The 14,692-nt window shown below is 40.4% G+C and overlaps 1 protein-coding gene across 3 annotated transcripts in view; it reads left to right on the top strand.

Moving 5' to 3' along the window:
* Positions 1 to 14,692, top strand: part of jakmip1 (janus kinase and microtubule interacting protein 1) — a 42,274-nt gene that overhangs the window by 13,292 nt on the left and 14,290 nt on the right. For all 3 annotated transcript variants that reach the window (XM_072664233.1, XM_072664234.1, XM_072664235.1), the window contains exons 3-10: positions 365 to 859; positions 3,520 to 3,699; positions 4,951 to 5,064; positions 6,598 to 6,744; positions 6,873 to 7,022; positions 9,914 to 9,973; positions 12,703 to 12,831; positions 13,471 to 13,596. In XM_072664233.1, coding sequence (XP_072520334.1) covers positions 365 to 859; positions 3,520 to 3,699; positions 4,951 to 5,064; positions 6,598 to 6,744; positions 6,873 to 7,022; positions 9,914 to 9,973; positions 12,703 to 12,831; positions 13,471 to 13,596 — 1,401 coding nt within the window. The remainder of the gene's footprint in view (positions 1 to 364; positions 860 to 3,519; positions 3,700 to 4,950; positions 5,065 to 6,597; positions 6,745 to 6,872; positions 7,023 to 9,913; positions 9,974 to 12,702; positions 12,832 to 13,470; positions 13,597 to 14,692) is intronic.

Below are 14,692 nucleotides of genomic sequence, written 5' to 3'. Positions count from 1 at the left end.
TAGTCACCCAGACCGGGAATCGAACCCCAGTCTTCTTGTGTACTCACGGCATACGTACACAACCAATGGCTGTGAAGTACATGAACTCTCACAGTATGTTACTATACATTACATTATCTCACCATACATTGCAGTAAATTGCTTGTATTCTCAAAGAATGGCTGCAAATTGTATGAACTCTCACAATAAACTGCAGTAAATAACATGAAATCTCATAAAATGGCTGTAAATTACATAAACTTTCAAAAATTGCCTGTGAATTGCATGAACTCTCATGAGATATGGCTGTAAATCGCATTACATCACATGTACAATCACATGTAATTCTGCTGACCGTAGTTCACTCCCTGTGTGTGCGCTGCAGGTGTGTAAGCTGCGGGAACGGGTACAGGAGCTGCGGGGCCAGCGAGACACAGAGCAGCACAAGCACTCAGTGGCGCTGACAGAATTGCGGGTGAAGCTGCATGAGGAGAAGCAGCGAGAGGTGGCAGCAGCGCGAGAGACACTGTCCCGGCAGCATGAGGCAGAGCTGTCCCGGGCCAACCGCCTGCGTGAGGCCGAGATGGGCCGCCTGCAGACCCTGGTCAGTGTGCTGCGGGATGGGGCCAGCGCAGAGCTGAGGAGCGCTTTGAGGGAGGAGGCGCGTGAAGAGGCACGCAGGAGCCATGAAGCAGAGAAGCTGAAGCTGACGCAGGAACTGCAGGAGTCCAAGGCGGCCCGGCGGCAGGCCGAGGAGGCGCTGGCTAACGCCGTACAGGCAGACAAGGCCAAAGCAGCTGACCTCAGGGTGGCCCACCAGGCCCATCAGGAGGAGATCCAGCGGATCAAACGCGAGAGCGAAAGGGACATCCGGAGGCTTGTGAGTGGGACTGTGAATACCTGACCTCACGATGATTCAGAATTTTTTTTTTTTTTGGACATTTTCTTGTTATTTTATGGACGGTGCCTAGAAAAGGTCTTTGCCACCTTCTGACTTTTGTTTTTGTTTTTGTTTTTTTTGTATTTTTTGCATTTATCACACTGAAGTGTCTTAGATCATAAAACTAAATTTAATATATAAGTACACTTATTAAAAGATCATTTCTTTATGAGTGTAAACATACACAGAAGTCTGAGTTCACCTCACAGTTTGGAGTTCAGTACAACAGGGAAAAAACAACACAACCCCCAAATGCAAATTTATTTTTAGCTTATTTGTTGCTAGCTTGCCAACAGCTCACAGCTTAAAGTTTTCAGTTGGTTTCTTTACGTTCAGAAATCTTCGCATCAAGGCTACTGTTTGTCATCAGTACGACTGCATGCATGAACCGCAGCATCCGTATTGTGACGGTTCGGGAGGAATATATGTACTATATATATTAAACCCCTACATTTCAATTACTGAGGGACAACACTATCCAGCACTGAAGCCCAATGTGAACATGACCCCTTAGTTACTCAATTACCAACCAAACTGAGTTGATAATTAGGGATCAATTAAACTTGGCTCCCAGTCTTAATTACTGTCAGGTCTGTTGAACCTAATAATCACTTAGGTTGTGTTTTGGCTTTGGTTCAATTAAAATGAAGTCTGCTGTGCACCAAACAAGCGAGCCGAGACCTCTGAAGCAGGTGGGTCTTGGTCTCTTACTAAACGAAGTCTGGTGCGGTTCAATTAAAGTCTGAACACAATATGAACCAAGCGCATCTAAACGAACCAAATGCTGGATGTGATGTCACAAGATAGTTGAGTTATAGGTTGCCTTGCAGTTAGAGTCCTGCCCGCAAATTCTAGTATCAACCCTTCCCACCAGCTCCACCACCGTCAAAACTAGTCACCATTTGAACTGCATTCATTAGTGTAGTTGCCTCAGTAAAGTAAAGTCGTGTGCGAGTTGGGATGCAGTCACATACTTATACAGCTTTAACCTACAGCGTTCCAGAGCAGGGGTTACATGTTTTTCTCTGCTTTTCACTTGCAGTATATTTATTCCTGCCTGCTTCCACATGCAGCCAGTGATCTATCCGCCCGAGCTCTGCTTCTCCCAGTGAGAGATATTTACCCTCCACAACCTGCTGGGTGTTGGCCCGCTATGACCACGGTGCTGCAAATTAACCCCTACCTTTTCGTAATTGCGTGCATCACACACCTGTTACGATCTCTACCTGCAGCCTTCTGTCACACATGCGGCATACGTCAATTTTTGTCCCCTAATTTTGGTTCGATTGCAGGCATGTCCATACGAATGCAAAGCAAACCAGGACGAAAATGTAATGGTGTATCATTTTCTTGCTTGGTCTGGACCAAAGGAACCAAACTACAAGTATTTATGCATCCAAGACAAAGCAAAAATGGTAAACGAGATTGAGATATATGACATATATGACATATATTTCATATGGTTAGTTTGTTCAATATGCTGGATAATAACTATTTCAGCCCAAAGTGAGGAGATTTTACATGTCTCTTCACCTATTAGACAATCTTGATTTCCGGCTAAAGCCAGCAGTCCCCCAGTCCTCCCTATCCTGTGCGCCCTTAGACAGTCCACATTTTTGCCCTGTGTCCCAGCTTCCAGCATGCCAGTACAAGGTTACCAGATGTGTTACGAGCTGTCCTGCTTGGTGCGATAGCCCTTAGTTTTTAGAAAATGATCCCATAGACAAATTTGTGTTTTGAGGCAGGGCTAACTTTATGAGATCCGTTTCATATTAGACCCATCATGATGGCTTATACTTACCAGCACTGCCACCTTTTCCGTTCACCGTTCCTTACATTAACCAAGTACGCCACTAGAGGGCAGTAAGAGCTTTCTTCTGCAGTCTACCAGATTAACAAATCTGAAGGCTGTTTATAAGGCTGTGTAAGCTATTTGAGATGAACATTGGTGAAAACTCAGTTCAGTGAGTGTAATAAAAGCTTTATAAATAAAATCCTTAGAAATAAAGGTGCTACAAAGGGCTCTTTGAGCAATGCCATAGAACCACTTTTGGCTCCCTAAGGGAGTGTGAACCTGTAAATTGTTAAAGAACCTTTACATGTTTCTTTAAATGTTTGAATGGTTCTTCAAACATTTGGTTCTGGAACCAAAATAGTTTCTTCTGTGTCATCACTCAAAGAACCCTTTGCAGCATACCTTTTATTTTTAAGAACCAGGGGCACCACTAAGCCAGGTTGAGGGGGCCTTTAGCATTTAAGCCATATTCGATCTGTGTCTAATACTGACTATAAAGACAGTTCTGTTGGGTGTTAAATCATTCAGTTTTATTAATTTTACATTTCTATCTACTCTTAAAAAGACATTTTAAAGACTTTTTATTTGTTCTGAGGGATGCCCACCCCAGAAGCACCATCCCAAGTCAAGGTTTAGCCCCCTCGTCCCTTAACCTCTACTGACGCTCATGTCTAGAACTATAAGGATTAAAGAATTTATGATTCTTTAATAGAATTTGCCATAAAAGCTCCTTATATAAAGGATCATGCTCCATGTTTTATTTATGCTTTTGGTGTTAACACATGCCTGTATGTGTGTTTGTTAGATGGAGGAGCTGCGGGGCAGGGACCGTGTGGTGCAGGCTCTGGAGAAGGAGCTGGGTGTGCAGGCAGGTCAGACCCAGCGGTTGCTGCTGCAGAAGGAGGAGGCAGAGCGGCACCACGGCAGCCCAAAGAGAGAAGTGGTCCCCATACTTGGAGAGAACAACGACTCCTTAATCAGCCAGGTCAGATATGTCATCAGAAAGATACAGACATCTTCTGCTAATTCCAAACATAGTCAATCTTTATATAATGGACAATGGTACAGTGGGGTCCGAAGGTTTGTAAGGACTACTTAATTTTTAAATGTAATTTTATTAATAAAACAATAACTGAAATTATATTATCAGCATAACAATTTAAGTGAAAAGTAGATGCTTTAACTTTGATTTGAGCATTAATTTCTAAATTTTTTCTTATTTTTTATTAGTATTTGGTAGAGTCTCTCTTTGGTAGAGAGAGACTCCTTATTCTTTTATCTTTTGGACCCGGGTTTATAATTCAGTTATTAATCCTAATGCAGAAACCATTGTGAATTATTTTGGTTGTATACTGATTGGTTCAATTTTGGGGCTTGATGTTATGTAGTTATGAAGGTGACGAAGTGTGGCCCAACACACATAGTCTCAGGGGTTAATGACCGCATGCACTTGAGCTGCAAGGACTCCACAAGTTTGTACCAAAGCCTGAGCAGATGAGCAGATCAAATTAAAGGTCTGCAGTTTCAGACCGACCCTGATCTGCCCTGAACGATATTGGCCAGTTTGAAACCTGAACTCGACCCAACCCACTACTATGGTCGTATACTACTAAGAAGCTATTGACTGTTGCATTCAGAGAGAGACTGATCACACAATGCCACCAGTGCTGGGACGGTGAAGACCAGCTTGGGCTTCCTCCGAGTAATTTCACTGGGCAGCTGAACATGCTTGGATGAGAACACTAATTGCCAGTTCAGTTACATCAGATAACAGATGCCCACACTGACTAGCATCACACTGAGTGATCCTACTCACCTAGAGAGAGCAAGGCAAACCGTGCCCTCAAGAACACCGGCCAGTGATGGCTGTGGCATTTCCAGTGATCAAACAGAGATGACTGCACCACTTAGGAGCCCCTTTGATGGAGCGCTAGTCTCATTTACAGAAGAAAAACATACTTTTGTCCATTTATATAGATTACTGTCTGTTTGACCGTGTCAGAATCCACCAAGCTGCATATTTTCACTGCATTATTGTTCATCCATGTTGTCTTAAATAGTTTTCCTTGTTTCTCTCTCTCACACACACACACACACAAAATCATATATGATTTTTAGTCCCTTAGTATGACAGAAATTATAGGAGACACACATTGAGCTTGCTTTGGTGTATGATATCTGATTGACCATTCTGTGCCCTGTGTGCCTGTCTCTTTCTGTCTGTGTGTCTGTGTAGGAGGTAGATGAGAGGGACACTCGCAGGTTCCAACTGAAGATCGCTGAGCTGCAGGCTGTCATCAGGAAACTGGAAGACAGAAACACACTACTGTCAGATGAGAGGACTGAACTGGTACACAGACACACACACATAAAGTCATGCTTCAAAATGTTCTATGGTACTGAAACAACGTTATTTGGTTTGTAATCCCCATGGAACCCGTTTAGGTGCTAGATAGAACCATTTATAAAATGTTCTATAAAAACCACATGATTTTTCCGGCCTTAAAAAAAAGACATTTAATTGGGCAAAGAACCAGGGGCACTCGTTGTACTTATACTTGTTGGCCACACCGAATTTAGAGGGGCACAGCTGTACCCCTCTCTTTCCTTATAATATTACTAATTATATAAATTACTCATATAATAATAATAATAATATAATATTATAATAATAATATTATTATTATATGAGTAATTTATATGATTATTATTATATTAATTATATATACAATTATATATAAAATAATAATATTAGTTGTAGTACTGTCACATGCATGAAATATTTCCCAGCATAAAGCTATATGTGAACCTTTAATTGAAAGTGTTAGCTGCTGTGTTCTGAGTTCTGCTCAGCAATTCAGGATAAAATGGAATTTTTGACATTGACATGATTTGGTTTAGTGGGGCACTGCAACATTTTACTGGGGCGCAGGCCTTTCATCTGTTTCACCCACATGACCTTCTATTTGCCCCTGCTGGCCACCTGTTCTGCCGCATCTCTGTTGTTAAGCTATGAAGAATTAAAATAGGGAATGTTAATTATGGAAAAACAGGGACCTGTTTAGGAAAGCGTTTTTGTGATCCATGTATAGTTCCTAGTAGTAACTGAGACTAAAGGGTTCAACAGCATATTCTCATTTAATTCTGCACACACTGCCACAGATCTACGCTTGGTGGTGCTTCTTTTGGGTTAAGTAAGCTCCTGCTGATTTATGGCTGTTAAGCCCATTTCACACCAGCCACTGTAAACACACCATGCAGCGCCGTGCTGTGAGCAGTATGATCCTAGATTAATCGATGTAGCTGTTCAGACTGACTCAATGTGTCATGCTTTGGGTCTGTTTTTGCACCATTCTCGTGGTTTCTAGGCATAAAAAGTACAATATGCAGTTTTTACATTATTGAATATGTAGTATTCTAGTTACATGTACAATCTAGGTCAGTAAACCAAAAGTATGTATATTAATATTCCACAACAATTACCTATTTACCATCCATAAACAAAATTAACAGCTAATTAAAAAGATGTGCTCAGATTTAGTAAACTGAAAGTTTATTTAAATAATTTTATAATAATTATATAAATATAAAATATAATATATAAATTATATGATATATTATATCATATTCAAATTAAAGACACTTGTTGCTTATATTTCCCATTAGATTATGGGAAAAACTCCACACGTCACGGAAGGGTTCTGGTGTATGGCGCGTGTGACATGGGCTTCGGCTGATTTTAAATGATGCAGACAGAAGCAGTTGCATGCTAATAGCGCCACCTGCTGACAGCAGATCACGAATACTGTAAAGCAAACAGGACTTTGTAATGTACTGTATGTATTACTGTCTGGTATCTGTTCAAAATCTCTCTCTCTCTCAGCTGAAGCGTGTTCGAGAAACGGACGGACAGATGAAGCCTCTGTTGGAAAAAAACAGACGGATCAGTAAAAAGAACGAAGAGCTGCTGCAGACCTTACAGCGCATGGAGGACAAACTGAAGTCCCTCAGCCGTGAGAACGCCGAACTGGTGGGTGACACACACACGCACACACACACACACACACACGCACACTCACACACTCACACAATTGCACACATTCACAACCTCACATACATGGAAAGCCTCAATCGCTCAAACATCTCTATCGCTCTCAGAAGGAGAAGGTGAACTCCGACTCCCAGCATGCACTGCTGAAGAGGCCCAGTTCTCTGACTGATCTGAGCCACGCCCACGAGCAACAAGAGGTGGAATTTCTGCGGCTGCAGGTCAGCGAACAGTGCAGCGTCATCGAGGAGCTTAAGCAGGTGTGTAATCAAGACTACACACAGTATGTTTGTCTTATGCAGCTTGACAGGCTTGAAGTATTTGATTGGTAGAAACAATGTCCTAAAAGCATTTTAGTGTAGTAGTATAAAACCTTTTTTGTATGTTTTAATAAAGTGGCCAATGTGTTTTAAACTATAGATATGAATAATTATGTAAAATACAAAAATAAATAATATGAATTTATATAACTTATTATTGTACTGTGCTATATGCTGTGGACTTACTTCATACCATAAAGCTGAAGTTCCACCTTAAAATACTGTCGCACTGACATTCTGACACCTGTGTATTCTGCACAAAAATAGCTGTGGAAGAATAACCCAGTAACCACGCTGGTGCAGCCGTGTTTGTTTACAGTATCGTTTACAGTAAGGCCCTGGGAACTAATTTTTTTCTAATTAAATTAATCTGGCTTCTCTGGGCCTTTAGTGTAAATGTACAAATTATGTCTTAAAAATATCTTCTCAAATTTTAATAAAGGTTTGCTGTATTTTACCAGTATAGCTATCCTCCCCATGGAAGACAAGAGTTCAGGCTTTTTTCCTGGCACCAAATGGGGGGGAAAAACTTTCCCTGGGTGTCCGAATCGCTCGCTGTCTTCAAACGCAGACTGAAGACCCTCCTTTTTTCCAATACTTGGGTGAAGAGTAGAGTATTATGGTTTCCTTACTGACTGGTGTTTAGTAGTGTCTAAACTTAGAGGTATCTATAAATTTTCAAACTAGCTTAGGTTATTCCTGGGTAAATAGCAAAGCACTTTTGTAAGTCGCTCTGGATAAGAGCGTCTGCTAAATGCCGTAAATGTAAATGTGGAATGGGTGGTCCTAAAAGTGGGTCAGGTTTATATGAGCATACCCCTGACCAATCACAAGGCCCTATCTTTGAGTCTGAGAAGCCTGGCGATCTAAAGCTAAACTTGGGGAGCTAATGCTTGAACCACGACTGGTCCACACGCGATGTTGTACCCATTGTGTCCGCCACCCACTCTACCTGGGAGGTACACAACCGGCAATAGGGGATTGTGGGAAGTGGAGTTCAAAGAGTCAGTAAGGGCAAACACGAAAGTGTGACATTTTTGCAGATTCACAGATGACTGTTTTGGCAGTGCTGGAGGTGGGAGGTGCTGTTTGTAGAGGGAAGCAGATCGGTTTGATAAACTAGATGAACGAGTTGCGTCCTGTTTGAAACTAAAGGTTCTACGCTGAACACTCTAATCCCATGAGTGGGACTGTATTTGCGAAAGAGTTAGGGATCATCTTGGAGCTAAGAAGCTTTTGGGAAACCATGTCCGGTAGATAATCAGTATATAATTTCAGGGACTGAAAAAGATATGACCAACTGAAAGATGTAGCCTTCGGTACATGCAGAGGTCAGCGCTGTCCTGTGTGCCTGTATTTGTGTATATTTCTCTCAAACGGTGATTATTTATGTTGAGTAATCAGGGTTCCACTTGTTCCACTTGTTACCTCATTAATCCGAGGCCTAATTAGCGATTTGTCACGCCTCTGCTCCCCACTCAGTCCCTCTTTTCATCATCATAATCTTCAAATCCACTCTGAGCCAAAATACTAAGCTGATCTTGTGACTTCACTGTAAGCACTGTATGTTTACTGTGGCAGCAAATGCTAAACCGGTGCTACCACAGTAACCTCAGCTCTTATCTTGACCTGTGAATTATGAGGTTTATAATTCATGACTGAACTGCTTTGTTGATGTGACTTTTGTATTAATTCATATGCAAAAATGTAGGCATCCCCAAGTCTAATTATGTTGTATGATTTGTTGATTTTCTTATTTGCTCAAATTACAGGAAGTGTTTGCTGAAAAAAAAAATGAATTGATTTAGCCACAGATGCAGTTGATCAGCAAAGATATGTTTGATTTTTGACAGTTGATATTTAGTTTCATGTGAAATTTAGTTCCAACAAGATATCCTATCCTAGAATAACGATATCCTAGACTAACATTGCTAACAAACACTAGACTTAGTCTGTCACCATATAATCTTAGTAAATGCACGCTCAATATCTTAATTTATTAGCTTAAAAACTATCAAAAGGTTATGGAAACAATAAAAAAGTTGCAATAATTTGTGATACTATTTAACTGGGCAGCAGTGCGTGGAAAAATACACATTGTGCTGACGTAAAAGTAGATCTGTGTCTGTCTGTCTGTCTGTCTGTCTGTCTACCTGTGTTTACCTATCTGTCGATCTACAAAGACTAGCTATGACTGGTATATCTGTCTATCAACATAGACTAGCTATGGTTAGTATATCTATCTATCTATCTATCTTCAAAAACTATCTATGACTAGTGATATTGATCGTTCTATCTGTCTGTCTACCTATCTATCTATCTATCTATCTATCTATCTATCTGTGAGTCTAACTGTCTAGGATATGTATAGCAATGTTGACATACAGTCACAATACAACAGTAGTAGTAGTTTAATCACTGCTATTAGAAAACCCATAGTACTATGTTACTGACCATGTGTGCAGTGTGCTCGAACTTTTGCTTTGGGGTTATGTTTCATTTTTGGTTGTTTTAAAACTATAAAAGAAGGAATTAAATAATGAAGCTTGCTTTTAAGTGTTAAAGAAATGGTTCCATATTTAACACATATAGTAATTTTATGTCTGTAATGACTTTAATGGCATTATTTCAGTATCATATTTAGAAATCTCTAAAGCTCTGCGTAGTTTGCCATGGTTCCATTAAGTCTGTCTTGTCAATTATCTGTAAGTTAATTGACTCTTAAATATAGTCAGTCCTTCTGCACATTAGCAGTTGTGTGGTCTCTGCCTGATGGGTGAGTGAAGGGCTTTGCTGTTTAGTGTGATGTTTCTGTGTGTGTGTGGTTTCAGGAGCGGGACAGACTGATAATCAACAGAAAGAACAAGAGGAAGAACATCAAACTGCCAAAGGTGAGGACGAGCTGAGTGTGTAGAAACACCCCATAAACACACAGTTACACCCACTCATGTACTGCATTACGGTGAGCAGATGAACACTCTGCTGTGTGTTTGTACTCTGTATGCTCAGTCACTCCATGTTCTCTCACTTAGCAACCGTCTCCTTAGAGGGTGTGTGTGTGTGTGTGTGTGTGTGTGTGTGTGTGTGTGTGTGTGTGTGTGTGTGTGTGTGTGTGTGTGTGTGTGTAATATGGGGAGAGAGAAAGAGAGCAGTTTAGATGCCATCTAATTAGCCTCCTGAGAACTCTAAGGGAAACTTTCCCCCTTTCCTCTTCACTCTCTCTCTCTATATCTCTCTGTGTCTGTCTCTGTCTCTCTCTGTATATCTATCTGTGTGTGTCTCTCTCTCTCTCTTTTTTTTTCCTTAGCCTCTGTCTCTCTCCCTGTCTCCCCCCTTTACTTGGTATCTCTCGCTCTGTCTGTCATGTTTCTCTCTCTCTCTCTCTCTCTCTTTCTTCCTCCCTCCCTCCATTTGCTCAGTGACTCGCTCTGTCTCTTGTTTCTCTCTCTCTCTTTCTCTCTAATTATCTCCCCCTTCACTCAGTATCACTTGCTCTGTCTTGTTTCTCTCATTCTCTCTCATTCTCTTTCCCTCTCTCTTTATCTTGCTCTCTTTCTCTCTCTCTCTTTCTCTTTCACTCATTGTCTCCACCTGTCTCTTTCTCTCTCTTTTTTACCCTTTCCGCTTCTCTCACAATTAAATACACACATGCGCACACACACTCACACACTCACAACTAGTAAAAGCAGAATAGAGAAGATGTTACAATAAAAAATTAAAAAAAACATATTTATATATCATTTAAAATTCAATTAAACTGTAGAAAATACAGTTGGATGCTGTAGATGAATGGTACTCATCGCTCAGGGAGCGTTTGTGTGTGTGTGCTTGTGTTTTGTGCAGTGTTGGGTGGGGCTTGATTGTTCATCCTTGGCTGTTGCTAAGGAGGAGGAGTCAGAGAACCAGAGAAACATCAGTCATCAGTAAAACAAACTAATGCACAGTGATGGTGACAGCAACAAAGACATCACACACTTCTTCTTGACTGGTGTCGGGCTGGTCTTGTGGGATTATCAACAGTATTGACCTCAGAATATGACCCTGGACTGACCACATAAACACACACACACACACACTCAGTATGACTGAGTATTTCTTGTTGGTCCTCTACTTCTCGTCCTTTATCTGCCTGTGTGCGCTGGTGTGCCTGTACTTCTCTGGCTGTCAGGAGATGACCTACAAGCACGATGGTAAGAGCATGCATCCTCGGTCTGATGAGGGATGTCTGAGTGTAAAGTGAGCCGTTTCTCTTGTTTCGTGTGTGTTATGAAGCACTTTCCAGGTCAGTGATGATGTGTAGGAAGAGTGTCATGGTAGATGGTATGGATGTCTACCTGATATCTGCTGAAAATGCTAAATCGGATATCGGGGGGTAATCTGATCCAGTTGCATAACAGATGTAGACTCTATACCAATTTTTTGATGTGCGAACATGTTTATGTGCTGTTTGTTGTTGTATTGTGTTCAGGCGTATGATTTACATCTAGGAATGACACTTTTATAATCCTCCAAGAGACCACCTCAACCTATTAAACAGTGCCAGATTCACAGACGCTTTCCTAAAAACTCAAGAATAATCTTAAGATATAAGATAAAAACTAAGACATTTATAAGAATGTTTTAAATGCAGTTCGACTAAAAAAGAACTTCTCAGATATTCTCTTAAGAAAGTCTTCATTCTTTTGTGAGATTTTCTTCAGACCCTCGTTGCTGCAGTTTACAACTTTAGCAAATTTCAAATCGCAAAATTCTACTTTGTCACTATGCTATTACAGGGTTCTAAGTCTCCTGTGCAGAATAGAGAGCATGCATGTGACGTCACAGGTGGCGGGAGTCACTGTGGCCACACCCAATGAGTGGCCAAACAACTGACCGAGCGGCAGCATTAGCGCTCTATGTGAATAGTGCAGGGTGCACAGACACTAAGTACAAAGACAATAAATACGAAAATATACAAATGCACATATGCAAATATTAATCTCGATCTCCCTCATGTAGACGCTAACAGTACTTTAAGGACGCAGAGAGGACCGTCTTAGGAGCCAAAAAATCTCCTTTTTTTCACTTTTTGACATCATGTGAATCTGGCAGCTGTTCTTTACATGTTGTCAGATTTGTTTGATAAATGATTGATTTGATGAATCAGTAGAAACAAATAAGGTTTTGTTCTGTAAAATTTGAGAACTGTGGCGTGAGGTCAGAAAACCATTATTTTCCTTATGGACTATGTATTTTCCTATGAAACTAACAGTGGTTTTATGAATAATCTCCTCTTTTAATCTTGTTAAATAAATAAATGACATTAATTGTAGTAATGCAGCTATTTACACTGATCGTTTTAGAAGCTGACCTTCTGATTTTACCATCTAAAACCAGTGAGGCTGCCGTAAGGTTAAGGTTTTTTTTTTTTAAAGAATATGAAACTTTTAGTTTTTTTTTCGTTAGAGACAAGAAAAATGACCAGAAATGAGAAAATCCTTAAACTTTTTAAAGAATAACTTTTTTCCACCAAAAGTATGAAGTTAAGAAAAAAAGCACCTTAAAAGACCTTATGACACGTCTGTGAATCTGACCTCTCTCCCCCTTCCTCTCTATCCCTCTCTCCATCTCTCTTTCTCAGAGGCATGTTGTGGAGACATATTTTGGATTTGATGAAGAGTCCATTGATTCGGAAACATCCTCTCTGACGTCATACAACACCGACCGTACAGACCACACCCCCGCCACCCCAGAGGAGGAGCTTGAGGATGTAAGTCACCCTGTACACACATGTGCACGCACACACACACACACACACACACACACACACACACACACACACACACACACACACACAAACAGGGTTTAAAGACATCACATAAAAAAAAGCATCACATAACTGCAATCTGTTCTACATCTGTAATAAAGCTGTATACAGTTGACTAAACTATTGAACATATAAGGTATTATATATTCATAAACACGTGAAATTAAGTACATACTGATTGTAGAGAAGACATTTCTGCACAGTTTCAAGCACAGTTACGGTTCGTTTACCTATTTTAATGTAGATAAAGAGCATAAAATGTGGACTGTGGAAAGGTTATGACACATTGTTATTATTCTTACAATCTTGATTATATGACTTTCTCAGTATTTTAGAATCATGTGTGGCTCTGTTTATTGTTCTGGACATGTCTAAACTTACATGTAATTTGTTTACACCTTTGATTGGTAGCCTACGTGTGTTGCTAGGCATTCCTAAAACTAGTTTTGTGTAATTGTAATGGTGTGTGTGTGTGTGTGTATGTATGTGTATGTGTATGTGTATGTGTATGTGTGTGTATGTGTATGTGTATGTGTATGTGTGTGTGTGTGTGTGTGTGTGTGCTCTCCCCTGCCTCGCCAGGCCTTCTCTCGGGAGGAGGCGGAGCTTCGTTTTCGGCAGCTGACACGAGAATATCAGGCACTGCAGCGGGCCTACGCTCTTCTCCAGGAAACCACAGGGCCCATGGATCCTGAGCGACACTACAGGGTATGGACCATAACTGACATAAAGACATACCTCACATCCCACTCCCACGTGACCACTCACACCAGAGACGTTCCTGCCGAACATACCCCATGCTGCACGCCTGAGCATGCTGACTTTTGGTTTTGCTGTGTTTTTCTTTTTATTATTATTATTATTAATTTGTTACCAATATTAATTCGAGTCACTCAAATTCAGATCATTAGTTTAAGAGTTGTGGTGCCATTTATTATGTGTTCTCTGTTAATCACTGCCAGAGAAGGGAATGAGGACGGTGGGTTGGGAGTGGAATTTTTATGTACTTTATGTATGAGAATGTGCTCTCATTTATGATCCCCCCTTCAGATGGAGGGCTAAATGTGCAGATAGCACCTTGATACACCACCTAGAGCTAGAGTTTGCAGTAAAATTGAGGGGGAATTTCACTGATTTCAGTCTTTAAGATGTACACAAAGTCATTCTGAGTGGTTTGGTGGGGAACGACTGCAATCTACAATAGTGGAGATAAAAACGAGCTGTGTTTACAGTGCAAATGTGGCCATTTTATTTACTCTCCAGTTAACCTCTGATTAACCTCCAGTTAACCTCCATGTGACTTTCATGTATCATATTGTTGATGGTTAAAAAAATCAAATCTGGAGAAAATTTTTGGGAGTTCAGTTTTAAGATTTCTTTATCACATCAGGCCACTCTGAATGACTGTGTTTACATCTTATAAAATACAGTTATTGAGATATGGCAACAACCTGAGACAACGGAACTGAAATCTGCATTAAATACAATAAAGTTAAATTAATAAACTTTTTTGGACATACTGGCGTTTTGCGTCACAGCTTTTTGTATGTTTAAAATGGATTATTATTTATTGATTATTAATTATCTTTATGTTGTTGCTGTCCATGGTGACTTGGTACAGGAGAAGGCAAATATATCTTAAGCATTTCTATTCTTCCAGTCATCCAGAATTATTTACACAGTGTACAGAAGCAGCTGCAGTGTTCATGGAGAAAACTGAAAACGGACAAGAATGGAGATGTTTTTCATTGGACCGTATATATTCATACATTTCTGTGTCCTAAAATACGCTTTTTATGTCTAA

This window comes from Salminus brasiliensis, chromosome 19 (assembly GCF_030463535.1).
Source record: "Salminus brasiliensis chromosome 19, fSalBra1.hap2, whole genome shotgun sequence".
NCBI lineage: Eukaryota > Metazoa > Chordata > Actinopteri > Characiformes > Bryconidae > Salminus > Salminus brasiliensis.
This window is presented reverse-complemented; position numbering and strand designations above follow the sequence as displayed.